This window comes from Hypomesus transpacificus, chromosome 8 (genome assembly GCF_021917145.1).
Source record: "Hypomesus transpacificus isolate Combined female chromosome 8, fHypTra1, whole genome shotgun sequence".
NCBI classification, from domain to species: domain Eukaryota; kingdom Metazoa; phylum Chordata; class Actinopteri; order Osmeriformes; family Osmeridae; genus Hypomesus; species Hypomesus transpacificus.
Window position 1 is genome coordinate 2,268,060 of NC_061067.1, and position 27,296 is coordinate 2,295,355.

The window sequence follows — 27,296 nt, forward strand, 5'->3', positions numbered from 1 at the left end:
CAAGAAGCGCTGGCTAATATATGTGCAACTCGTCGAGCGTATTTCCTAAGGCAAGTCTGCTTTCAGGTAGGCTACGATTTAAAAACGTTTAAAAACCATATGGCGGGATCGCGTTATGAATTCCGATAGACTGCACTTCCGTTCGTTAATGATATTTAAATGCGTACTTATAACGATGTTTTAGTTGTTCAAAAGGCAGTTCACAGAAATTTAAATTCATAAAAACAGTGTGTATTACGCGTAGGAATGCCTGTGTTGCTCTAATACACTTAGAGGAATTTATACACACAAGCACTGAGATGATGTCCTTAAAGCTCCACCTCCGCGTGCTGGAACTGGGCGGTAACACCAGCGACACGCGCAGTACTACCTGCTAATCCCCGTTACTCACGACTCACTAGGCTGGTAGACTGTGTAACCGGCGGAGTTGGAAAATAACTTGATGTGATTTTGGTCATCTGCGGAACTTTTCAAGGATTTATTTCTGGAGTGAAATATAACCTATAAACTTTTGTCAAATGGATTCTTTCAGTGAAATTGTTCTTCTTTTGACTTTTGATTGGGTCTGATTTACTGGAACTCAGGAAGTTTTACAGAGTTCCGTTTGTAATAGAAAACCGACCGGAGGCATTGATGGAGACGTTTGAAAACCAGATATGACAGGAAAGCTATCTTCCATTCATTTTATGGAATATGCCTATTTCTTATGGCGTGATTCATCAAAATTAATTGTATTTAAAAGAAGCTGTGTCTGCTTCTTTCACTGACAGAAGATTGCATTTGAAGAAAATTCTGAATTTGAGATTTGGCTTGAACTTAAAACTTCACCTCAGAAACTGTCGGACTCCAAATTGGACACACAATGACACGCTGTCGGTTCGCCTTCGCAGGGCTGTGGTGGAGCGCTTACTGCATGTTCCTTATTGCCGGTAGCAATTATTTATTCGATGGGAGCAACGACGTACACCAAAGTTTCATTCACCGGCGGTTACGGACACATGAAAAGAGAGAAATGCAGAAGGAAATTCTGTCTATTCTTGGACTTCCACACCGACCAAGACCGCATCTGTCACACGGAAAATATAACTCCGCTCCGCTCTTTATGCTGGATCTATACAATATCATATCGAGCGAGGAGAAGAACGAAGTAGACGGTATGTTGGACCAACACCAGTCCATGTTCACAACCCAAGCTCCCCCTTTAGCATCGCTTCAAGAGAACGGCTTTCTGAACGACGCAGATATGGTGATGAGCTTTGTTAATTTAGGTAAGAAATGCAGCTTTTCTCTCGTTATTAATCGTTTTATTCATGTAATTTGTTAGGAGTTTCAAGATGAATGGAAAATATGGATCAATAAACTAAAATTAGTGCGTAAAAATGATGATCTTAAAGCGATGGTTATCCCCAAGCACACGTCTCCTACGTGAGAATAACAGGTGTTTGGTATTGGGTGGGTTCACCGTTGAAGCCGGAGCGATGTTTTTACGCATGGCTTTAAGAACCCCGATCAACACTTTTCTTAGCTCTCCTTTTACAGAATCAGCCGCTAACTAACCCGTGCGGTCACGGTTAGCCTACACATAGTTTTAAAACAGTTTAAAATAAGACTTCAATACTCTTAACTAGTGTTTGTATCCGCTCGACGCGTTTATTTTGCCGAGCAGTGGTGGACTGAGAATGTTGTGCAATTGGTTCCGTGATTTATGTCCGTGGGAGGAAAGTTGAACACATTCTCACCAAAGTAGATACTTGAATCAACATCCACGACGCTGGTAAAAGTCTATTCTTGGCACCGAGTAACAAGTTGAAGTTTTGTGCGTAAACTTCGGTACATTGTTTGTGCTGCTTTGGTAGTTTTTCTTAATTAGCCCTCGGGGATAAAAATATACTTTAATCATAACGGTTGAACATGTAAGCCCACGGACACTCCTTCCATTAGCTGCGCTGCTGTTTATAGTGCAATTCTAAACAAGACTGTGTGAAGATAAACAGACGTGTTGCCAGACTCGCGGGTCAGCGCTGCTAAACCAGATGAATGTCATTCTTTGGCCATTTTTTGGAGTCTGAGAACTGAAGCTTAGGGCCGAATCCCACGAGGAAAATAAACTGCAACACTTCCAGAAAGTCTTGTTGAGCTCGTGCCTACAACCACACAATTCCACAATTGATGAGCTGCGTTATTGCGGATAGTTACACAAACTACACTCTCCGCCTTCATATTTATTGTCCTCTGGAGAATTTAATCGTGACATTGCAACATGTGGCGATGAAAGCTGACTATTTAGGCCGGGTAGGGTCTGTTTTGTTCTCCACGGTGTCTCTATTTACTACGCCGGGAGCTCCGTAGCGCCCTGTGTGGTTTTGAAACCCTTTGAGCGCCTCGCACATATGGGAATCTACTTCCACCAATCACGCCCTGCACATCTTTTGACTATTCCCTCAAACTCCAGCGTCGAGGGATTAGATTGCCATCTCTCCCAATAGTACACAGAGTTCTGAGTGGTCTGGAGGAAACGGCCTTTCTCGAATGTGATAGTAATTAATGTAAAACAGGCCAAGGCGCTCCATCTGCTTTGCAAATAAGACATCGCGCGACTACTGTATGTCCCCGTCATCAGATTTGTTTTCCATAGTCATGTTTTTTTGTTGTTATTCAGTGTTTTCTGACAGTGCCACTGGGGGACACTATGCTCGGCAGAAAACCGTTCGGGTGGTCTCTGGACATCCTATCCAACTCAATCACTACAATGATATTTTAAACAGTCATGCACCAGTCTAGATAGTCGGTTACAACATCCCATAATGGCCCCTCAGCCGATGGCGACCTGGTGGTGACTTAGCCTTGTTTTCGGAAGTTTTCCCGCGGGGTGGAAGGAGAGGTCTCCGTACAGAGAGCGTCTCCGGTGTGAACCAGACCCTCTCCTGCTCGGGATTCAACATTAGGTCTGGCCGTTGGTTCCTCAACAATTCATTAATAGAAAGATCCGTTGACTCATATATAAGGAAAAAGGAAAGAGAACTTAAATTTAGGTTAACAGAAACACCTTGTTCCTTCCTCGTTCCTAGAATAGAGTGTTTACCTTGTGGATATCCTAGTTTCCAGTGGTGGTTTGTGACACTACGCTACAGTATGAGTCACATTGTGACCTGTAACAGGCCACACTTGTCTTGAAGCAACGTTGTCCTATAATTGGTCCTCATTTGCTCTTTCAACACAGCTGCCTTCTCTGGAGTTCCAGAGCACTGGTCATTTTCAATCGAGTTTTTGTTATTTTTCTTGACAAAGACACAACACACAGAATTATGTGATTACGTTGGACTGCTTGCTGCCAGTCTAAAATCTGGTATTATTTTCATGTCAGTAGTGCTTTATTCTGATGGTTCAGCGAAGCCCAGTGAGGCAGGTGTAGAGGCCTCAGATAGGTTGGTTTGGCACCCAACGCTACCCAGCCTCCCATCCCTGTTTGAGCTCCTTGTTTACCTGCCAGCTTGTCAGGAAGGGGAACTTCCAGCCAGCCACTGTGAGAATCACTACACTCACACTCTAACACTCACCTCCTGTTTGAAACAAGCTCCTCTCCACCTGAAGACTCCAGGCCTCCCTCTCTCCTCTCCACCTTCAGGCCTCCCTCTCTCCTCTCCACCTTCAGGCCTCCCTCTCTCCTCTCCACCTTCAGGCCTCCCTCTCTCCTCTCCACCTTCAGGCCTCCCTCTCTCCTCTCCACCTTCAGGCCTCCCTCTCTCCTCTCCACCTTCAGGCCTCCCTCTCTCCTCTCCACCTTCAGGCCTCCCTCTCTCCTCTCCACCTGAAGACTCCAGGCCTTCCTCTCTCCTCTCCACCTGAAGACTCCAGGCCTCCCTCTCTCCTCTCCACCTTCAGGCCTCCCTCTCTCCTCTCCACCTTCAGGCCTCTCTCTCTCCTCTCCACCTTCAGGCCTCCCTCTCTCCTCTCCACCTTCAGGCCTCCCTCTCTCCTCTCCACCTTCAGGCCTCCCTCTCTCCTCTCCACCTTCAGGCCTCCCTCTCTCCTCTCCACCTTCAGGCCTCCCTCTCTCCTCTCCACCTTCAGGCCTCCCTCTCTCCTCTCCACCTTCAGGCCTCCCTCTCTCCTCTCCACCTTCAGGCCTCCCTCTCTCCTCTCCACCTGAAGACTCCAGGCCTCCCTCTCTCCTCTCCACCTTCAGGCCTCCCTCTCTCCTTTCCACCTTCAGGCCTCCCTCTCTCCTCTCCACCTGAAGACTCCAGGCCTCCCTCTCCCCTCTCCACCTTCAGGCCTCCCTCTCTCCTCTCCACCTGAAGACTCCAGGCCTCCCTCTCTCCTCTCCACCTTCAGGCCTCCCTCTCTCCTCTCCACCTGAAGACTCCAGGCCTCCCTCTCTCCTCTCCACCTTCAGGCCTCCCTCTCTCCTCTCCACCTTCAGGCCTCCCTCTCTCCTCTCCACCTGAAGACTCCAGGCCTCCCTCTCTCCTCTCCACCTTCAGGCCTCCCTCTCTCCTCTCCACCTGAAGACTCCAGGCCTCTCTGTCCCCTCTCCACCTTCAGGCCTCTCTCTCTCCCTGATCCACAGACAAGGAGGACCCCTCCCTCCGTTCACAAACCTACCTTCATCCCTCCATCCCCACTCTCCACGCCCCATTGCACTGCTAAAGCTAGCTGTCATTGCCCCTCTTAGCTAAGTCAACAGCCACCCTCGCAGCCTCTAGTGCCCCAGCAGACTACCTCCCACACTTGAAAGCTGACCTCGGAGATGGAGGTTTTAGGAGAGAGAGGGAGCGGGGTTTTCTCAAGATTAGCCAGGTCCAGACAATCCAGGGCTTATGAAGAACTCTGGGGCTTGTTAAAGGCCTGTTATTCCTGTCTTCTGATGCCTGGCAGTGTTTCTGAGTGTTAAAGCTGCAGTAAGCTGTCTGTCTGCACCAGGACGTGTCCCAAAGCCCTGGCCTGATCAAGTCATTAGGCGGACGCCTTCAAACACTTAACTGTTTGATGGGGAGGCTTTTCCCTGCTACGTTTAAACCATGTGAACCGTGGCTTCTATCCTGCCTCTAGCCCTTTATCCCCTAGCCTCTATCCTGCCTCTAGCCCTTTACCCCCCAGCCTTTATCCTGCCTCTAGCCCTTTTTCCCCCAGCCTCTATCCTGCCTCTAGCCCTTTATCCCCCAGCCTCTATCCTGCCTCTAGCCCTTTACCCCCCAGCCTCTATCCTGTCTCAAGCCCTTTACCCCCAGCCTCTATCCTGCCTCTAGCCCTTTACCCCCCAACCTCTATTCTGCCTCTAGCCCTTTATCCCCTAGCCTCTATTCTGCCTCTAGCCCTTTACCCCCCAGCCTCTATTCTGCCTCTAACTCTTTACCCCCAGCCTCTATCCTGCCTTTAACTCTTTACCCCCAGCCTTTATCCTGCCTCTAGCCCTTTATCCCCCAGCCTCTATCCTGCCTCTAACTCTTTACCCCCAGCCTTTATCCTGCCTCTAGCCCTTTATCCCCCAGCCTCTATCCTGCCTCTAGCCCTTTACCCCCCAGCCTCTATCCTGTCTCAAGCCCTTTACCCCCAGCCTCTATCCTGCCTCTAGCCCTTTACCCCCCAACCTCTATTCTGCCTCTAGCCCTTTATCCCCTAGCCTCTATTCTGCCTCTAGCCCTTTACCCCCCAGCCTCTATTCTGCCTCTAACTCTTTACCCCCAGCCTCTATCCTGCCTTTAACTCTTTACCCCCAGCCTTTATCCTGCCTCTAGCCCTTTATCCCCCAGCCTCTATCCTGCCTCTAACTCTTTACCCCCAGCCTCTATCCTGTCTCAAGCCCTTTACCCCCAGCCTCTATCCTGCCTCCAGCCCTTTACCCCCCAACCTCTATTCTGCCTCTAGCCCTTTATCCCCTAGCCTCTATTCTGCCTCTAGCCCTTTACCCCCCAGCCTCTATTCTGCCTCTAACTCTTTACCCCCAGCCTCTATCCTGCCTTTAACTCTTTACCCCCAGCCTTTATCCTGCCTCTAGCCCTTTATCCCCCAGCCTCTATCCTGCCTCTAACTCTTTACCCCCAGCCTTTATCCTGCCTCTAGCCCTTTATCCCCCAGCCTCTATCCTGCCTCTAACTCTTTATCCGTCTTTATAATATTTGGGTTCTATTTGCCCCCCGGGCCTCTATATTCTGCCTCAGACCCCCCACCCCCCCATCTTTGGCACAAATTCAGCTCTTTCAAAGGGAACAAACAAACTGAGGGAACATTTCCACTTTACATGGTTTGTCTTTATCTACTAAAATCCTTTTTCTTTTTGTTGAAACCTTTCTTTACAAAGGTCATACTTCAGGCCTCTCTCATCCTTTGCATCCTGTTGTGTCTCTTACCAACCAAACAGCCTTGAAGATCATCACTCATAGATCAACACACACACACATCAGACACACGCTTACGCCCACTCACTAAAACACACACACACACATCAGACACACGCTTACGCCCACTCACTAAAACACACACACACACATCAGACACACGCTTACGCCCACTCACTAAAACACACGCACACATGAAACGACCCCAAGGCCAGGAGATAAGATGTTTAAAGAGAGCATTCCGTTTACACTTGAAGAAGTCTGTCACACCCAGCTCCTCTCCCCTCGATGATATCTCTCCCTCTCACGGAATAACTCACCATACTGACAAGATGGCTGCCCAGATTACATCTCAACTACTAAGAATGCCAAGGACTGTTTTAGTAGCGTCTCCCTCTCCTCAGGAGCTGTTGGCATTCCAGAGCCCAGCGGGATGGCGTGGGACAGGGAACGTGGAGAGATAAGAACGTGAGACATGGCACACTCCTGGAGTTAACAATCTGCCGAGGAGGGTTGATAACCTTGACAGAACATCTGATTAGGAGACGCTCTGAAACATCGTCTGTCTCTCTCTGTCTCTCTCTTTCTCACTCTCCTCTCTCTCTCTTTCCCTCTACTCTCTCTCTTTGCCTTTCCATCTCTAACAGCAGTTGATGGTAAGGTCTATGATGGACAATATAAACCCACAGAAATACATCTGTGGTTGCGGTGACTAAACTAGTCTTCTCTAAGTATGTATGTCTAGTACGGTAGCCTGTCTAGTACGCTAGCCTGTCTAGTACGCTAGCCTGTGTAGTACGCTAGCCTGTCTAGTATGCTAGCCTGTCTAGTACGCTAGCCTGTCTTGTACGCTAGCCTGTCTAGTATGCTAGCCTAGCTACAAACCTATCACCTGTCTGGTCTCTTTTATATGGAAATTTACCATGCTGTATCACACACACCTAATCATTAACCTGAGGAAAACTGTCTGGCTGCGTATAGGTGTGTGTGAGAGAGAGACAGCTTTGCTCTCTCTTCCCCCCCGTGGAGTTATGGATCTCAGGGCAGTATAGGTGATGTTGGCCCTGAATCAACACAGCACTGATATGTTGATGTGAAGCAGCTGTGAACCTGTGAAACGCACAGTCACACACATGTGCACATGCACACTCACACCTATTCTAAAGTACAGAGCGTCTCAGATGAACACCAGAATGTGGCTCTGCTTTTGGAGCAGACAGCAGGACAGGGCCTGACTCTGCATCCTGCAGGTTCAGTCGACACGACGACATCACAGAAGTCCTGGACAGTAACGAGTCTCGTTAACGAACGCACAAAGACGTAGATTTCACCACCGTCATCCATGCAGTCGCATTCCTCTGCTGAGCCACCGAGAGAAGAGAGAGATGTATCTCTCCCTTAGCAGACACAGACGAGAGCAGGAGATCAAGACGTGAACAGGAAGAGTGGAGGATGACAGGAGGCAGAGGTGGAAGGTCACGGGGGCCTGGAGGTTAGCAGAGGGAGCTGGGACTGTGTGTGTGTTGGAGTCAACAGTTCCTCTCTAGTAGTGGAAGATGTTTCTGGAAGCAGGAGCTGAGGGCCAGGGCCCCTCACCCTGTGTGTCCCTGGATGGTCCGACCTCCAAAGAGGACATGCCTGAAACAACAACCAGGAGAATCAGGCCCGCGGGCCTCAGCGTTCCGATCGCTCCCCTCCAGACGGGCAGCCCACCTCCCAAACAAACTGCCTCGCTCTAATTTACGAGGCTGGGACTGACTGGAGAGGGAGGACTGGATGGGGAGGGGGGGAGGGGGAGGGGGAGCGGAGGGGGAGGGGGAATGGGAGGGAGGGGATGGTGACTTTCCAAACATGATATGAGCTGGAACACAGGGAGGTTATGGATGGAGGTGGGGAGAGAGAGAGAGGGGGGAGGAAGAGGGTGAGAGAAAATAGGATGGAGAAATGGAAAGAGTGGAATGGGAGGAAGATAGAAAGAGAGTGACAGTGATAGCTGTGTGAATAGAGATGTGGTGAGACTGGAGAGAGAAACAGGGAAGGAGGGAAGTCAGGACTGAGATCACCGCAATTACTCCCACTGACACATTCCATTCCTCAGGTCAATCAGTGTGTCTGTGTTTATGTCACCCTCCCCGGCCCCCTGGCCCCCCTGGCCCCCCCAACCAGCTTGTGCTGGTTGTGTGTTGTGTAGTTGTGCGTATGTTATTTAAAAGAGTCTAGGCTAGCTGATGGAGGAGATATAGGATGTTGAAGCCTGCCATCCACCTCATGTTGACCCTCTGAACGTACAAGAGCAGGTTCCTCTAAAACCCTCCCCCTGGTCCCTCCCCCTGGTCCCCCCTCCCTGGTCCCGCCCCCTGGTCCCCCCTCCCTGGTCCCTCCCCCTGGTTCCTCCCCCTGGTCCCCCCCCCCCCCCTGGTCCCTCCCCCTGGTCCCCCCCCCCTGGTCCCTCCCCCTGGTCCCTCCCCCTGGTCCCTCCCCCTGGTCCCCCCTCCCTGGTTCCCCCCTCCCTGGTCCCTCCCCCTGGTCTGACCTGGCTGCTGCTCCCAGTGGGGAACCCGGCCGGCCCTCCAAGACCCAGCAGATCATCGTGGGCTCTGAGCCGCTGAAACACACTGTGGTCAACATGACTGGGAGGCAAAGGGAATAGCACCAAGTCTCAACCCGACCCTGGGAGGGAGGGAGGGAGACGGACCGAGGGAAGGACGGACGGACGGAGGGAGGGAGAGAGGGAGGGAAAGAGAGATACTTCTACCCTTGCAGTCTTCTAGCTTGCTGCTGTGGAATGTCATCCACCAATATTTTGACTTCTCTTTTGGAAACAGCTGCGTTTCCTTTTTCAAAGATATTTTTTCCTTATTTATCGGATCCCTCAGGAGGAATCCATCTCTCCACACTGACATCAGCTTCCTCCTTTAAATCTGCTGAGCCGGGGCAAGCCCCGCCCCGCCCTGTGCACACACACCTGCTGCAGCAGCACAGATCACTCTAGCAGGTCTCCCTGCTGGCTCTGCTACCCTGCTCTCTCTCTCTCTCTCTCTCTCTCTCTCTGTCTGTCTGTCTGTCTGTCTGTCTGTCTGTCTGTCTGTCTGTCTGTCTGTCTGTCTGTCTGTCTGTCTGTCTGTCTCTCTGTCTGTCTGTCTGTCTGTCGCTCGCTCTCTTTTGGTCTACCTGTCTCTCTGTCTGTCTCTGACACACATACGCTTTCTGTCACTCTGTCTTTCTCTTTCACTCTCTCTCTCTGACACACACACACACACACACACATACTGTTTCTCTTTCACACTCTCTCACACACACACACACACACGCACACTCCAGGGACCTGCTCTCAAATGGCATTCCACGAAGCCTGACCGGCCAATAAAAGGAAACCTTGACAATAATAATCTCAGACTTGGCCGAGCATGAAGAAGAAGGCCGTAGAAGCGAGAGGGTTTGGGCCAGACAACAAAGAGAGACTATATCAAAACCATGGACTACATCTCTGTTTGCTGTTTATTGACTTTGTTCTAATATGAGCCGAGCTCAGCGGAGGTGGGAGCCGTTGCTCCTGTACCCAGCAGGGGAATCTACTGCTCTACAGATCTATACATCTACAGATCTATACAACAGGGGAATCTACAGATCTACTGCTCTACAGAACTATACAGCAGGGGAATCAACAGATCTACTGCTCTACAGATCTATACAGCAGGGGAATCTACAGATCTACTGCTCTACAGATCTATACAGCAGGGGAATCTACAGATCTACTGCTCTACAGATCTATACAGCAGGGGAATCTACTGCTCTACAGATCTATACAGCAGGGGAATCTACTGCTCTACAGATCTATACATCTACAGATCTATACAGCAGGGGAAACTACTGCTCTACAGATCTATGCATCTACAGATCTATACATCTACTGAAATCTGAAAACAGGCAGCAGAGTTCCACCCAGTGCCCCCTCCCCCGGTCCTAGATACGTGAGAGGACAGCACACCCCGGTAGACTTGCTTGATGAGAGGACAGCACACCCCGGTAGACGTGCTTGATGAGAGGACAGCACACCCCCGTAGACGTGCTTGATGAGAGGACAGCACACCCCCGTAGACGTGCTTGATGAGAGGACTTGCCAGATTGTTGAGTCAGCTGCTTGGCAGAACCAGGTTTTTATTCCTGCCTCCATATGTCAGAAAGTGGATAAGAATGTGACTGTTTATTTTCCAGTACATTTCCCTGTTTAATGGAATTTCCTTTCGATTAGAAAAAAGATGTTGCCGTATTTGTTGACAGCTCGTTGGCTTGGCCTGCTCTTACAAGGCCTGCCGGGAGAAATGTTACCAGAATATCAACACCGAGGAGCCTGTCTCTCTGGGCTGGTTTGGGTTAGGGACTGGTTTGGACGCTGTACTTAAAACACACACACAAACACACATTCACCCTCGCAAGGTACACCTACACACACACACTGGCACCAACATGCACTGCACACACACACAGGTGTAACACACTGCATCTACGCGCACCTCCCCACCTCCCCCCACATGCCTCACCTCCCCCCACATGCCCCGCAGACACTGGCACATTCCACTCGGCACCAGAGTGTTCATATCGCTCTGTGGAAAGAGAAGGTCTGAAATCTCCCAATGACACACAGGTATGCTGGGTGAGATCCTGCTGCTATCGCTGGCCAGACCTTGGGAATCTTTTAACAGAGTCCGAGCTGAGGGGCAATTATCCCAAATGACCCCGGAGCCTCTAGACAGCTCAGCTGAGGCAGGAGCTGATGGGGCTCCACATTACTGTGTGTCTTCTGTCCCGGTGCTGGGGTGGAATGTAGCCCTGGTTTGGATGGAGAGGAAGGGGGAGGGGAAGGGAAAGGGGGAAGGGGAGGGAAAGAGGAGGGAGAGGAGAGGAGAGGGGAGGGGGAGGAGGCTTTGGGAGAGCAGACATCAGTCTGTCAGGGGTTTGGACGAGCCCCCCTGGTCACAGAGGATTAGAAGATGATCACAGTAGAAAATGACAGGATGATATGATCCTAATTGATCCAATCCATGGTGACTGGCGAGTGATGTCATTATCTAAGCTGTGGGGCTGAAGATACGACAGGTGAGGCCTGGGAGACTCTTGGGGCTGCTAGTGGCATGAGACCTTCTCTGTAGAGGGGAAGTCTCTCTCTTATGTCCCAGTGTTCTGGTCTCTCATGTCTCCAGTGTGACGGTCTCTCCACGTGTCCAGTATGAAGGGGTAATCCGTTCCTGACCATCCATTCTCACACTACTAGTGTGCTGGAATGGGTGTGTGACAACATGAGTGTGTGTGTGTGTCCAGTCATAAACCCTGGATACCATCAGGGACCGCTGTCTGAGCCTGTGGTGCCTGGTGAGCAGAGGCTGGGTCAGGGGAGAGGCCAGGGCTGGCTTGCCTGGGCAAGCGAGACATGAAAACACACCCCTGGAGGTAGCTGAGCGTAGCTGAGCGTAGCGGCCCCTGTGTGTGTGTCATGAGATTCCAAGCCAACAATGCTTTCTGCAGGGTTTCCCGCAGCACTTTGCAGTCAAGACGCCGCCTTGACAACACATGCTTGCCGCCTTAACTACGTTGTAGTTAAAAAATGTTTCTTAATGAACGATATCCGCCGTTGTTACTCTATGCAGTTTTCTCCCTATCATTCCAACGGCAGTCTCCCTTCTCTGCAGAACCTAACTAACCGACCCGGGTTGGTTATTGGTGCTGGTCTGAATGCCTGTAAAGCCCTCTGTGACATGGCTTGTGAAAAGCTAAAGCATAGAGCACAGTTCCTGTCTCTGACGTCTCAGAGCTTCCCAAGAAACCAGAGTTGAACAAACCTTTAATTAACCGAACCGAGGAGCAGTTCTGGAGAGAGAGAGCACAGAGATGTTTAGGAGATGCTCCCTCCAGCACCCTGGCCTCCGCCAGAGGAACCAGATAGATTTGCCGTATAATGACATAAACACACAGGAATTATAGTCCTGCCTTTAACCACTGTTGTGTCTTTACTGGTTAAACCAGTAGATTCGCTGACAATTTCTTGAGAGGCAATGAAATCAAAATATTTTGTGGGTTGGGAGAGTTCCTGAATGATTAGCCAATCTGACAGATTAATGACAAAGAAGATTATTGTGGGGTTATTCATAGACGCTCTAGTGTTCTGTAGAGGGTAGTTGCAACTTTTATTTAATGCATTTTAGTGAGGTCTAAGTGGTTTTATATTTCAGACTATGAAGTCTCTGGTATGTTGCTCACTGCTTGGGCCTGGAACATGAACATGAAGAATGATTTCCTTTGCAAAGCTGATCGGCCTAGCGACCAACCGTCTTCCACAGCCTCTTGAGGAATGAAGATTTGCAGTCTGCAACTAATCAGAGAACTGTAACATCCAAACAACATTGCAGCAGACTTTTTCTCCATCAGAGTACCTGAGTAAAGAATGACTAAACGTAAACATCCATCTGAGACCTGGGCAGAGCAGCCGCTGACCTGGCTGTCTCAGCACCTCTTCAGACTGTTCCTCAGGAAGGTCCCGCTGACAGCCCTCCCTGGAGCAGGTAGAAGGGCCCGCTCTCTGGGGCTCAGGGAGCACAGCTGATATCAGGCCCTCTGTCACAGCGCCTCCCTGTGCCCTGGAGTGGTACAACAGACTAAGACAACATTGTCCCAAACAGGTAGCAGAAGGACTTCAATCAAAGTTTGACAGTTTGAATGTTGCCTCATCGTGCACATGGGGGGAGGAAGGGGGAGGGGGGACGAAGGGGGAGGGGGGAGGGAGGGGGGAGGGGGGCTGTACTGTGTGGGATAATGACAATAGCATTCAGGACACTGGAGGCAGATGTTGCGCAGGTGGAAACGAGAGAACAGCTTCAATTAAAGCTATCCAAAACTCCCCCTCCTCTCCTTATCCTCACCTCCTCTCTCTCTCTGTTTCTCTCTCTGTCTCTCTTTCACTATATCTCTCTCTCTGTCTTTCTCTATCTCCCTCGCTCTCTCTCTTGCTCTCTCTCTCCCTCTCTCTCCCTGTTCCCCCCATCATCCCTTTCCATCTCTTTCTTTTTAACTATCTATCTGTGAGGATGGAAACCGCCCACCTGGCTGAACCACATCAGCCATTCCACTCTGCACTGGGCTCACCCAGGTCTGCCTGTTGTCCTGTCCTTTACTATCGATATCTATGTGTGTGTGTGCATGCGTACATGTGTGTGTGTGTGTTGTAAAGAGGCATTTGTATGCCCCAGTTAGTGTGGTGAGAATGTGTGTTTGTACGGTGTTGCCCAATGTGTGTGCTAGCAGTTCTGGTCAGCCCATCTTCCTCGTTAGCAGCCTGTGCCGACCCGACCCTCATTCACCCCTCCAGCTGTTTCCATGACATACTGTTAGCTGGAAAGATGTACTCCTGCTGTCCCATCTTTAGAAACACTTGAGGCAGATTCGTCCTCAGCGATGCCCAGGTATCTCCTCCTGGATCCTCAGTGGTCAGGTAGAGCTGCTTTCCCTGCTTACCTCAGCTCTGCCCCCCCTGACGCAAGGCCTATCCCAGCCTGCTGGAACTCAGCTCATGCCCACACACAGACACACACACATGCCCACACACAGACACACACACATGCCCACACACAGACACACACACATGCCCACACACAGACACACACACATGCCCACACACAGACACACACCCTCCTCTGGGGGTTAGGTCATGCAGTCCTTAGTCGTCTGGTGGAGGGACGACCTCCCTGGGTGTCAGCCCAGGAACATGGAAATCCCATCAGCCACTGCTCCGGCTGTATTATCCGCCTGCTCCAGCACTTACAGAGGGAACCACAACCCTTAGAGCCCTGGGAACTACCGTGCTGCTGCTGGTGTGTGTGTGTGTGTGAGAGAGAGAGAGAGACAGAGAGACAGAGAGACAGAGAGACAGAGAGACAGAGAGAGAGAGACAGAGAGAGAGAGAGAGAGAGAGAGAGAGAGTGTGTTTCATCATGGGGGTGCTTGCAGAACATGGTTAGTGACAGGAAAGATTGAGGATAGGCATACTGTGCTTCATGTTTATACTCCTCTCTCTCCCTCTCGCTTTCTCTGGCTCTCTCTCTCTCCCTTTGTCTCTCTCTCTCTCCCTCTGTCTCTCTCCCTCTCTCTCCCCCCTACTTTCTCACTGTGTGGTACTGCTCTGGGGAGACATCCCAGTTGTGGGAGTTCAGTCCAGAGTGAGACAGGAGTTCCCCGGGGAACCCAACCCAGCAGTCATCGTTGCCCCGGGCGATGTGGGACAGATCTTCAGAGGAACTCTTGTTGGTTTTTCTCATTTGTTGAACCTCTCAAGTGGTCGAGAAACACATAGGCGAGTTTACAACCCCCAAATCATGGGCTTTCGCTGCAGACAATAACAAGGGGTTTTATTTAAGGAAACACTAACCCACATCCCCATTAGTCCAGACGTATCAATCACACAGGATCGTTAAGAGTCCTTTAGGGCTCAGCCCTGCTGCTGAGTCTGTGAGGAGATATCCGCTCTGCTCTCAGCCTGGGAGAATACACACACACTGAAAACAACCGGAACTGTATTCCCAGTAGGAGAAATGTGCCAACCTGTCTGATGTTGCTGTGTGGGTCCATGTTGAGAACACTCTAACATGCTGCCCTTCTATCATCAATATCCTGCCCTGTTATTGACATCTTCAAAATTCCTGCTTAACCTGCTTCTGTCTTTTTCTCTCTCTCCTTGTGCCTCTGTGTGTGTGTGTGTATGTGTGTGTGTTTCTGAATGTGTGTATATGTTTCTGTGTTTGTTGCTGTGCCTGTGTTTCTGTATGTGTGCATGTGTATTCCTGTGTGTGTGTGTTTGACAGTGGAGCACGACAGTGAGCTCTCTCCTCAGAGACGACATCACAAGCACTTCAAGTTCAACCTGTCCCAGATCCCTGAGGGGGAGGTTGTCACAGCGTCAGAGTTCCGTCTCTACAAGGAGTGCGTGAGCCGAGCCTTCCGGAACGAAACGCTGTACCTGAGCGTGTTCCAGGTGATGATGGAGCTACCCAACAGGTAACACACTAACACACACGCACTCTCTCTAGCTACACACACACACTCTCTCTAGCTACACACACACACTCTCTCTAGCTACACACTCTTTCTAGCTACACACTCCCTTTAGCTACACACACACACTCTTTAGCACTATGGGCAACACACTTACACACACTCTCTTTAGCTTTTATCCAAAGCAACGTACACAGTGCATATAGAAAAGTGCAGTAAAAGATCAAGAATCAGAAGTGAACAGTTCTAACAGTATTTCGGTTGTCAGAATCAAGGAATGGTCTGTGTTTACCAGGCAGCCCCACCTAGAAGGACTCTGTAGGGACAGGTCTGAGTATGGAGGGATTATGTGATTAGTGTTTGGTTAATGAAGCTACGAGAAAGCTTGGAAGTCTTCAACATCACGGACCATAAGAGTCTTCACAAGTCGATAGCAAAACAGTTTTAGTCCAGAGGATGTAGTGCATCCATGCTAAACGTTAGCCTAGCCTAGCATCCGAAGGCCAGGATTGATAGAGTGTTTATGAGCATGGAGCTAGCTCTGTGCTCTCAGCGGGAAACTGGCTTCCATCATGGTTTCCTGCCATGTGGTTTATGTCGAGAGGCAAGACCACAAGGTCTAAATAACCCCACTACAGAGTCCCAAAACAGCCTGAGTTACATCTGGGCTTGCACACGCACCAAACATTTACATTGTGGCTTTGAGATGAACACATCCTCCCTCTGATGGAACAGCCTCTCTCTGATGGAACAGCCTCTCTCTGATGGAACAGCCTCCCTCTGATGGAACAGCCTCCCTCTGACGGAACAGCCTCTCTCTGATGGAACAGCCTCTCTCTGACGGAACAGCCTCTGTCTGATGGAACAGCCTCTCTCTGACGGAACAGCCCCAGGGTCTGTGTGTAACACTGACAAATGAGAGGTGTCTTTTTTTGTGATCTCTTTTTAATTTAGAGTTAAGATATAGGGATGTGGGTATGAACGTCCAAAATTCCACAGAGGAGAGAAGTTAAGCATACAAAGAGAGCTGTATGTTTTCATAGTTTTTAGTTGTTGTTTTTTTATTCTCCCTTGATATTGAGGATGTACTGTACAGGGGGGTTTAGCTTAGCGGTTAGAGCTCTAGACATATCTACAGTATTATCATCATTCATACAATACATGCTCACAAAACATGCTTGTGAATTATGCATGTCAGGAAATGTAGACTGATTCGTCTGTCTTGGTACTTCACCTTGTAGCATGGGGTGCCTGTGTGTCACATTCCTCTACCTCCATAACGGGTGGTTTGTGCAGGTGAAGCTCTAAGATATTCGGAGATGAAAGGGCCCATATAAATCCAGTTTCAGTATTATTGCAGGACAAGATTTTTACCTTGAAGAAAATTACAGCTGGCTGTGACAGAGCATCTCTTTGTCTTGGCAACTACCACTTGTAGGCATTCAGGTTTGAAGCACATGATTGTGGACGTATGGACTCGTTTGCACGTTTTTCCAAGTTGTGTTTTGAAGCTGTTTATACTGGCTGTATGGAGAGAGGCTTAATCTACCAGTCAAAACATCTTCTGAAGTTTCTATTAAAGTTGCAGAATGAAACTCATGTAAAAAATCAAACCATAAAGTTTTTTATTTTGAAAGTCTTTGGTTGTTGTCCCAGGTCATGTCTGCTGTTGCCCCAGGTCATGTCTGCTGGGTAGTCAAGCCTTCACCACATCCAGGGATCGTTTCCCACGGTTACGGGTTTGCCTGCTAGCTGCAGACATAATGATAGGCTTCTTAATTAACTTCTCGCCTTTTGTACTTCTAATTTGATTGGCGTGGTTTCGCCAACACCAGCCGAGGAATGTGAGATCACAATGCAGAAAATGTGTGCGTGAAAAGTCCTGATGGCTGAATGTGCTTTTTACTGACCTTCCTCCTCTAGTGGCATACAGCACACTGTCCTGTTGTGACTGTCAGGTTTGGAGGTCTTGACGGTGAAGAGATGGATGCCTGTTAAAACTGACTTGAACATGACACGGTGTATTAGCATTCGACAACATGGACCATAAAGCAGATTTATTACGACTGAACAGAAATAATAAAGGTTTGACATTTGACCTTATTATTCCAGTCCGTTGAAGCAGTCAGTAAGAGGCTGTGTGGTTTTACTGGGCTGTTCCTCCCAGCGCTTGCACACCCGCTCGGATCCCGAGCGACCAGCTCCCGGTACACCGGCTCCTGCTGTGTCTGACGTGTGAAGTTACCGGTAGGGGGGCGACCGGGAACAGGCTCCCATGGAATCCTCCAGAAGCCCTGTGCTTAACGAGCAGTAAAGAGGGTCTGCCCGTGCATGACTGCAGGGGCATTCCCAGAACACCTGGGTGACTGAGGGCTTTGATGTGGGATGATGGGGAGGGGCCATGGGACCTGAGCTGTGGGATTACTGTAATAGGGACAGAGAGCGCAGGCTTTCTGTAGCTCCCTGTCTCTGTCTCTCTGTCCTATCTCTCCTCTTTCACTCTCCTTCCTTTCCCCTCTCTCTCCCCCCCCTCTCTCGTTGCACTGTACTAAGCAATATTATAGTTGAGGTATTATTATTGTTGCACCGTGCCTGGTAGCGGAGACGTGTCTACTATATATGTCTACTGTTATATATGTCTGTTTTGTATCTATGTCCTGCTGCAAAACCAATGGTCCTCCGGGGACGAATAAAGTTGAAAGTTGAAGTACTTTGCACTGTGCCTGGTAAATACAGACTGTTCCTTGATTCTGACCACTGAACTACTGTTAAAACGAAGCACTTCTGATCCTTGATTCTTTCTACATGCTATCTGTACTGTATATTGCTTTGGATTAAGGCATCTGCTAACTGAATCAAATTTAATGTGAAAGTGCAGGTGGCTTACCAGACACAGTGTGTACCACAAAGCTAAGGCCTTCAAATGCAGCCCAGTTCCCTCCCTCCCTCCCTCCTGCCTTTACTGTCTCACTCTCAAAGTCTCCACCTCACATTTACACAGTCATAGCAGTTTATTTACCCAGAAGTCATCGGTGCTTCCTGTGTCCTCTGCACCCAGGGAGACAGAGCTGTTCCTGCTGGAGTCGAGGCGTCTGTGGCCGGCAGAGGAGGGCTGGCTGGAGTTTGACATCACAGCCTCCAGCAACCTGTGGGTGATGAGCCCCACCGACAACCTGGGCCTGCAGATCAGCATGGAGACCAGCACTGGTGAGAGACTGTTCTCCCTGAACGCTGTGACTAACCAGCTTCCGGGTGTGGAAGTGTTAGACTAATAGCTGATTGGAGGGATAGTTACTCACACTTCGTGCTGTTGGGGTGTGTTTCAGGGCGGAGCATCAGTCTGAAGGAGGCGGGGCTAGTGGGGCATGGCGGCGCGCTGGAGAAGCAGCCCTTCATGGTCGCTTTCTTTAAGGTCAGTGAAGTCCATGTCCGGAGCCCCCGCGCCGCCACCCGCCGCAGGCAGCAGAACCGCAACCGCTCCACCCAACCCCAAGAGGGCCCCCGCGGACCCGGGCCTGCAGGTCAGCCAACCACAACCACAACCACAACCTCAACCACACTGATACTTCAACCACACTGCTACCTGACCACAACCATGACCAACCACAACCAGGCCGTAATCACAATCAGACCATAAACCAGTCAACCACAAAACCACAGCCTTCCCTGGCCAGGTGTACGTCAGAAACACTTCCTCTGAGAGAGGAAGACAGAGAGAGTAAGAGAGAGAGAGAGAGTAAGACAGAGAGAGTAAGAGAGAGAGAGAGAGAGTAAGACAGAGAGAGTAAGAGAGAGAGAGAGAGGAAGACAGAGAGAGAGAGAGAAAGACAGAGAGAGTAAGAGAGAGAGAGGAAGACAGAGAGAGTAACAGAGAGAGAGAGAGAGGAAGACAGAGAGAGTAAGAGAGAGAACGAGAGTGACTGAGAGAGTAAGACAGAGAGAGACAGACAGACAGGAAGACAGAGAGACAAAGAGAGTAGGAGAGAGAGAGACAGAGAGGAAAAACAGAGAGAGTAATAGAGAGAGAGAGGAAGACAGAGACAGAACGAGAGTGACTGAGAGAGACTTTTCCCCCCAGATGAATGACTTCATCTTTACAGAGTAACCTTTCTAGTATCAGCCTCTCACCTCCTCCTCCACAGTGTTCACCATGTGAGGGCTGGTCTGTGTTTCCACACATCCAGAGCAGGGATTAACATGCTGTTTGAAACGTTATTCTGAGGCTTTGCTAGCTGAAACAGATCAAGCAGGGTGGCGGAGATGAGGTCAACAGTTTAACCGTTTAGCTACAATCCCGCTTAAGCTGTTTACCTTTTACATTCTATTCATACAGCAGACGCTTTTATGCTGATCGGTGTACAGGAAGTGCATGTAGGAAGTACAGGAAGTGCATATAGGGAGTACAGGAAGTGCATGTAGGAAGTACAGGAAGTGCATGTAGGGAGTACAGGAAGTGCATGTAGGAAGTACAGGAAGTGCATGTAGGAAGTACAGGAAGTGCATGTAGGAAGTACAGGAAGTGCATATAGGGAGTACAGGAAGTGCATGTAGGGAGTACAGGAAGTGCATGTAGGAAGTACAGGAAGTGCATGTAGGAAGTACAGGACGTGCATGTAGGAAGTACAGGAAGTGCATATAGGGAGTACAGGAAGTGCATGTAGGAAGTACAGGACGTGCATGTAGGAAGTACAGCAGAAGATGGGTGATCAGAAGTGTTTAGTTCTACAGTGTTTTGGCGGTCTGAGTATTGATCTCCTATCTAACAATGCTGACTCGTCCAGCTCCTAGCCTCCTAGATCTCTATGCAGCACACACACACACTCCAAAACCTGTTCTCAAGGGTTGGACTTGATGTAACCCGAAACATCCACCCCTCCTCTCCTCACCCCTCTTCTCCTCACCCCTCTTCTCCTCACCCCTCTTCTCCTCACCCCTCTTCTCCTCACCCCTCTTCTCCTCACCCCTCTTCTCCTCACCCCTCTTCTCCTCACCCCTCCTCTCCTCACCCCTCTTCTCCTCACCCCTCCTCTCCTCACCCCTCTTCTCCTCACCCCTCCTCTCCTCACCCCTCTTCTCCTCACCCCTCTTCTCCTCACCCCTCTTCTCCTCACCACTCTTCTCCTCCTGGAGTCTAAATATTTAGATGAGGGACAGGAGACAGTGTCCTTCCCCCTCTGTGGCAGAGCTGACTGCTCTGCTCATATCCAGAACGATGGGATAGGATGGGGCAGTCTACGCTAGGGCATCTGGGACCCTATGCTGCAGCACTCACTACCAGGCTGGGATGTGCTGGTGTGTGTGTGTGTGTGTGGGGGGGGGGGGGGGTGCCAGCTTGGATGGATAACATCGCTCATCTGCTCCGCTCAGGGAAACAAGCCCTCTCGTTTGACATTGTGTGAGTGTGTGAGTCCATTGTGAGTGTGTTTGCGAGTGTGTTTGTGTGCATGTGTTTGAGTGTGTGTGTTTGAGTGTGTGTGTTTGACAGCCCCTGCTGGGACCACCAAGGGACTGTCTGCACAATGTACAATGTTTATCAACACCACAGAACACAGTGTTAAAGTGAACACTGTGTCACAGAACACTGAGGCTGGCCACAGCCAGGACATGGAGACTGAGGCTGGCTGGGCTCTGGAAGTTCTGAGAGTATAGCTGGATACTGAGAGTATAGCTGGATACTGAGAGTATAGCTGGATACTGAGAGTATAGCTGGATACTGAGAGTATAGCTGGATACTGAGAGTATAGCTGGATACTGAGAGTATAGCTGGATACTGAGAGTATAGCTGGATACTGAGAGTACAGCTGGATACTGAGAGTATAGCTGGATACTGAGAGTATAGCTGGATACTGAGAGTATAGCTGGATACTGAGAGTACAGCTGGATACTGAGAGTATAGCTGGATACTGAGAGTATAGCTGGATACTGAGAGTATAGCTGGATACTGAGAGTATAGCTGGATACTGAGAGTATAGCTGGATACTGAGAGTATAGCTGGATACTGAGAGTACAGCTGGATACTGAGAGTACAGCTGGATACTGAGAGTACAGCTGGATACTGAGAGTATAGCTGGATACTGAGAGTATAGCTGGATACTGAGAGTACAGCTGGATACTGAGAGTATAGCTGGATACTGAGAGTATAGCTGGATACTGAGAGTATAGCTGGATACTGAGAGTATAGCTGGATACTGAGAGTATAGCTGGATACTGAGAGTATAGCTGGATACTGAGAGTATAGCTGGATACTGAGAGTATAGCTGGATACTGAGAGTATAGCTGGATACTGAGAGTATACCTGGATACTGAGAGTATAGCTGGATACTGAGAGTATAGATGGATACTGAGAGTATAGCTGGATACTGAGAGTATAGCTGGATACTGAGAGAATAGCTGGATACTGAGAGTATAGCTGGATACTGAGAGTATAGCTGGATACTGAGAGTATAGCTGGATACTGAGAGTATAGCTGGATACTGAGAGTATAGCTGAATAATGAGAGTATACCTGGATAATGAGAGTGTAGCTGGATAATGAGGGTACAGCTGGATAATGAGAGTATAGCTGGATAATGAGAGTACAGCTGGATAATGAGAGTATAGCTGGATAATGAGAGTACAGCTGGATAATGAGAGTACAGCTGGATAGTGAGAGTATAGCTGGATAATGAGAGTACAGCTGGATAATGAGAGTATAGCTGGATAATGAGAGTACAGCTGGATAATCAGAGTACAGCTGGATAATCAGAGTATAGCTGGATAATGAGAGGATGGATGGGGTTTGAGAGTGTAGCTGGAGGGCTGAGGCCTCTGTAGTCAAATGAAACTCATTTCAGCGTGGTGCTGCTTCAACATGGCCTCAGAACCCCAGCATGAAGCCACCACTCCAACAGGGGGCGGGGCCTGTGGGGAGGGGGGAACACACAACGACACCTTTAGAGGTAATTTAGGGGTTCGGGGAGGTAATGGATACTGGGCTTAGCCCTGTGCTGAGGGACGTTTAACAACCTTACAGGCGAGATCTTCATCCCAGAGCTGCTCCCACACTCTGTCATTACCCAGCCAGTCATTAGCTGCTGAAACACTGACCATGCTAACAGAATCGCTTAAAGGATTATTATAACATGCTGCTTGTCCAGCTGTGTTTTCATCTTACCCCTCCTCACCTCTCTTCACCCCTCCTCACCCCCTCTCCTCTCATCTTTTCTCCCTCCTCACCCCTCCTCTCCCTTCCCTCCCCCCTTTCCTCCCTCCTCTTTCTTCCTCCAATCCTCCCCTTCCTTGCCCTCACCTCACCCCTCCTCACCCCTCCTCACCCCTCCTCACCCCTGGCCTCCTTTTGTTCACAGGCGGGGTAATTAGAAAATGGCAGAGCGCCGTGCATGGTTTAATAACCTCTGTGATGAAAGACAGGAAGGAAGATAAACTTCAGTTCAAGAGGGGGAGGAGGGTGAAGAAGGGGAGGAGGAGGAGGAGGAGGAGGGGGAGGAGGAAACATGGACAGACACCAGCAGCTGTCTCTCATGTCTTCACCGGCGTTATTTAGAAAAGCTCTCTCTTCTCTGCTCTCCTCTGTTCTCCTCTGCTCTCTTCTGCTCTCCTCTGTTCTCTGTCTCTTCTCTTCTTCTCCCCTCCTCTCCCCAGGGCCTTGTGTTCATTCCCCCCCCCGGTCCTTTCCTAGGACCCTGCTACTGTAGCAGGTTTGTCTAAAAGGCTACTGTAGAGGTTACCTGAGAACACACCTCCACCCCAACACCCTCCACCCCAACACACAAACACACCTCCACCCCAACACCCTCCACCCCTCCACCCCAACACCCCAACACCCTCCACCCCAACACACCTCCACCCCAACACACCTCCATGAATACCCCAGCATAACAACACACCCTAACCCCAACACCAGAGCACCCCAGCCAGCAGTCTGTAATAAGGCCCTCTGGGTTCTACATTTTAGAACGACAAGTGATAAATGTAGTTTATGGATTTCTCTCCCGCTGGGCTCAGTGTTAGTCAGGCTGTTTAATGGCCCTCCTGAACTGGTGTTCAGCTCCAGGGAGTCCCCGTTCCGTGTTCCGTGTTCCTGCTGTTGGTCAGGGCTGCTCCTCAGCAGTGACTACAGGAAGGCAACATGTGGTTTACAGGCAACACATATCTGGCCTTTACACTCAAATGAAACGCCACAGTGAATATCTGCTTTATTTCTCTTAAGGAGTCCCCAGACTCTAGATAATAACAGCTATAAGACAGACTTGAGGACATTAGTTCTCTCTGTGTGTGCTGTCATAAAGCATGTTTTAAAGTGGGGTAGTGGAACCATGGTTTTAGACACAGTCACAGCATAGGAACACACACACAGACATAACTAAGACACACACACACATAACTAAAACATAACACACATAGACATGCACACACACAGCCACACACACATCACACACACACTAACTCAGATGACAGGAAGTGAACAGGGGAAACCCCTGAGGCTGTTACCAGACGACCCCACAACCTTCCTGGTGACCAGTTGCACCTTCCACTTCCTGTCCTGAGATTTGAACCCAGAGTCAGGTGACTGCATGACTCCATTTCCCTTTGAGGGTGAAAGTGTCTAGTTGGTCTTCCAGGCGGTCGACCACATGTGTGCTCTCTCCTGGTCTCATGGTTCCTGGATGCTTTTAGCCAAAGTGACGTAGGGCAGAAGATTCAACCCTAAGACCTCTTGAGTGGCAGTCAGATGCTCTTTTACTTCGCTACATCCAGGCCCACTGAAGGTCCAGGAGAGGAGGCTGTCACATGGGCCTGGCCAGTCCTGTTAATGGGCCTGTGTGACAAGGAATTCAACTGAATGACGTCATAATGTAATTAGCTATGAATCCAGATAGTCTTAATAAGGTTGACCTAACTGGATTCGTATAAACACATTTTGAAGCCACAGAAAATCAGGTAGACACGGAGCTAGGGACCAGGAGGCTAGGGACCAGGAAGCTAGGAACCAGGAAGCTAGGGACCAGGAGGCTAGGGACCAGGAGGCTAGGGACCAGGAGGCTAGGGACCAGGAAGCTAGGGACCAGGAAGCTAGGGACTAGGAGGCTAGGGACCAGGAGGCTAGGAGGCTAGGGACCAGGAGGCTAGGGACCAGGAGGCTAGGGACCAGGAAGCTAGGGACCAGGAGGCTAGGGACCAGGAGGCTAGGAGGCTAGGGACCAGGAGGCTAGGGACCAGGAGGCTAGGGACCAGGAAGCTAGGGACCAGGAGGCTAGGGACCAGGAGGCTAGGAGGCTAGGGACCAGGAGGCTAGGGGCCAGAGAGTTGGTCTCCTGTAAGTCTGTCCCCCCAGTGTGGCCTGGCCCAGTTCACCCTCTGCCACCACACCCTCTCTGGGCGGGGTGCTCGACATACAGGAAGTGATTCCACCAGCTCTGATATCATCACTCTCTGCTGAGGGGAAAATAACAAAAACATCCAGATGAGTGGAAAGTCCCAGTGACGGGCTGGAGTTCAGGCAGCTGGCTGCCAGGGATGACCTCTGTTCCTGTCTAACCTCCACCTGCCAGGGATGACCTCTGTTCCTGTCTAACCTCCACCTGCCAGGGATGACCTCTGTTCCTGTCTAACCTCCACCTGCCATGGACACTTGCTGCACTGTGATTGGACAGGGTGGAACGGACACAGATGACGTTACACACTTGTCACTTGTGCTCAACCCAATATCCTGAACTCTGGGGTCAGGCAGGCAGCTTTCAAATGGAGTTATTCAATCCAATGTACTGTGAACACTAACCCTCTGTGTTGTCTCCTAGACTACAACAGCAGTGACCAGAAGACAGCTTGCAGAAGACACGACCTGTATGTCAGCTTCCGGGAGCTTGGCTGGCAGGTGAGATCCAGCTGACACACTCCACAGCCACATTCTGATCGTGTGTATCTAGAAAGTAGAGCAGAACATCAGGGATCAGGAGTGCCACAACTCTTCACACACTCCATATCCAAAACGACGAAGACTTTGCAAAGATCGCAAAAGCCCTTTTGAGACATACAGATCTCATAGTCGTGGTTAGGGACCCTTGTAGCCAGGGTAGTGTTAGGAGAGTGCTAACGACGGCCCTGTGTTTGACAGGAATGGATCATCGCTCCGGAGGGCTACGCTGCAAACTACTGTGAAGGGGAGTGCTCCTTCCCCCTCAACGCTCACATGAACGCCACCAACCATGCCATCGTACAGACTCTGGTCAGTATCCAACAGCAACCAGGGAAACACACGTTCCCTCAACCCCTAACCTTCCCTCCTCTGAAGCTGACGTTCTGGTATGTTCCCCCTCTGAAGGTCCATCTCTTGAACCCAGAGAACGTCCCCAAGCCGTGTTGCGCTCCCACCAAGCTGCACGCCATCTCTGTGCTCTACTTCGACGATAACTCCAACGTCATCCTGAAGAAATACAAGAACATGGTGGTCCGAGCCTGTGGCTGTCACTGACCCTGGGGACCAGCACTGGACCAGTCAAACCAGTACCAACACACCCTGGAGATCAGGATTGGAGCAGTTAGACCAGTTTTAACATTCTGGAGATCAGGATTGGAGCAGTTAGACCAACTTTAACAGACTGTAGACCAGTTATACAATGAAGAACAGATGCTGGACTGATGTTAGACTAAACTTGGACTAATGTTCGGTGGATTGAAACTTTGTCCACCATCTGCCCGTTTGTTGCATTGGAGCCTCAACATCTAGGATCTGCGTGTATGTGCGTGTGTGTATCTGTGTGTATGTGCGTGTGTGTATGTGTGTGTGTGTGAGAACTGTCATCCCTCTCCTGTCCTCAGGCTGAGGGAAGCTGGTGATCATCCAGACTGCTGCCCCTCCACCCCTCATCCTCTCTCCACCCCTCATCCTCCCTCCACCCCTCATCCTCCCTCCCTCCACCCCTCATCCTCCCTCCCTCCACCCCTCCACCTCCTCTCCTCCTGTTAGCCATGGCTCTCTGCTCTGACTACAGTGTAACTACTCTTCCAACAGATTTACGGTGTATACTGAGTAACACAAAACTGATTTGAACTAAATTCAAATGAAAATGTGTCAGAAAACATTGCTGCTCATGGAAATTCTCCCTTCGTTTCCTCTACTCGTGTATTAGTTCTGCTCCGGAGCTCTTAGATGTTTGCCTTCCAAAAATACATATGGACTGGACCAGTATGCCCACATACTATCCTAGGATTCGTTTCCTCAAAATATCACTAGTGTGTCAATATTTGTAGGGCCCAGACTGTGGTCATATGCACCAATCTGGTTCAACATGTCGCAGGTTGTGGTCGAACTGATGTTTTCCTTCAAAGAGCAATAGAAAGGACTTTTATGTCTTTTACTTCCTGCAAACAACCATTTCTGTGTTGGGGTCTCGTGGCTATCTCTCTAAACACCACGGAGAGAAGGGCTACGAGTTTGGTTGAAAAGACAAACTAACGAGGCTCATCTATGAATTCAGTCCTTGTTTGTGACCATAAATGAACTAAACGTTAAACCCTCTGTTCATCTGTTTCTGAATGAATAACCTATAACTGAGCCTTTGAACAACACAGGCTGGACTTTATTTTACAGTACACAACTTCACGGAAATATTACAAGGTCAACAAAGAAAGTCACAATTATTGATGACAAACACACTCTTATACCTTTTGGAAGTTACCAATTGTGTTGAATTTGAAGTATTTGTTGCTTTACATTGTGAGTAGTACTGTAAAATAAATTGCTATACAAATTATATTTTTCCAAGGACTTGTCATGAATTTGACAGTTTATACAACTGTGCTAGTATAACAGAATGACATACCTTTGTGCCTAACCAAGGTTTGATTGGTTAGGTGATCTAACCAATCCAAACTCATGAAATATACCTCTGGTAAGCTGCTGTTTGTGTGATCCTGTTTA

General features: G+C 49.7%; 1 protein-coding gene across 1 annotated transcript; it reads left to right on the top strand.

Annotated features, from left to right (window-relative positions):
- The first annotated feature begins 371 nt into the window (after positions 1 to 371).
- bmp6 (bone morphogenetic protein 6) lies at positions 372 to 26,820 on the top strand. Its single transcript, XM_047024446.1, has 7 exons — positions 372 to 1,268; positions 15,188 to 15,380; positions 18,436 to 18,584; positions 18,704 to 18,898; positions 25,174 to 25,250; positions 25,491 to 25,601; positions 25,698 to 26,820. Exons 1-7 carry the CDS (start codon positions 863 to 865, stop codon positions 25,845 to 25,847), a joined length of 1,281 nt encoding a protein of 426 aa, XP_046880402.1. The 5' UTR covers positions 372 to 862; the 3' UTR covers positions 25,848 to 26,820.
- The last annotated feature ends 476 nt before the right edge of the window (positions 26,821 to 27,296 follow it).

Excerpts from the sequence above, each read along its gene's own strand:
- bmp6 (XM_047024446.1), top strand. The coding sequence starts at position 863 with ATGACACGCTGTCGGTTCGCCTTCGCAGGGCTGTGGTGGAGCGCTTAC. Across the intron at positions 1,269-15,187 it reads GATGAGCTTTGTTAATTTAG|TGGAGCACGACAGTGAGCTC; the intron begins GTAAGAAATGCA and ends TGTGTTTGACAG. Across the intron at positions 25,251-25,490 it reads TCCGGGAGCTTGGCTGGCAG|GAATGGATCATCGCTCCGGA; the intron begins GTGAGATCCAGC and ends TGTGTTTGACAG.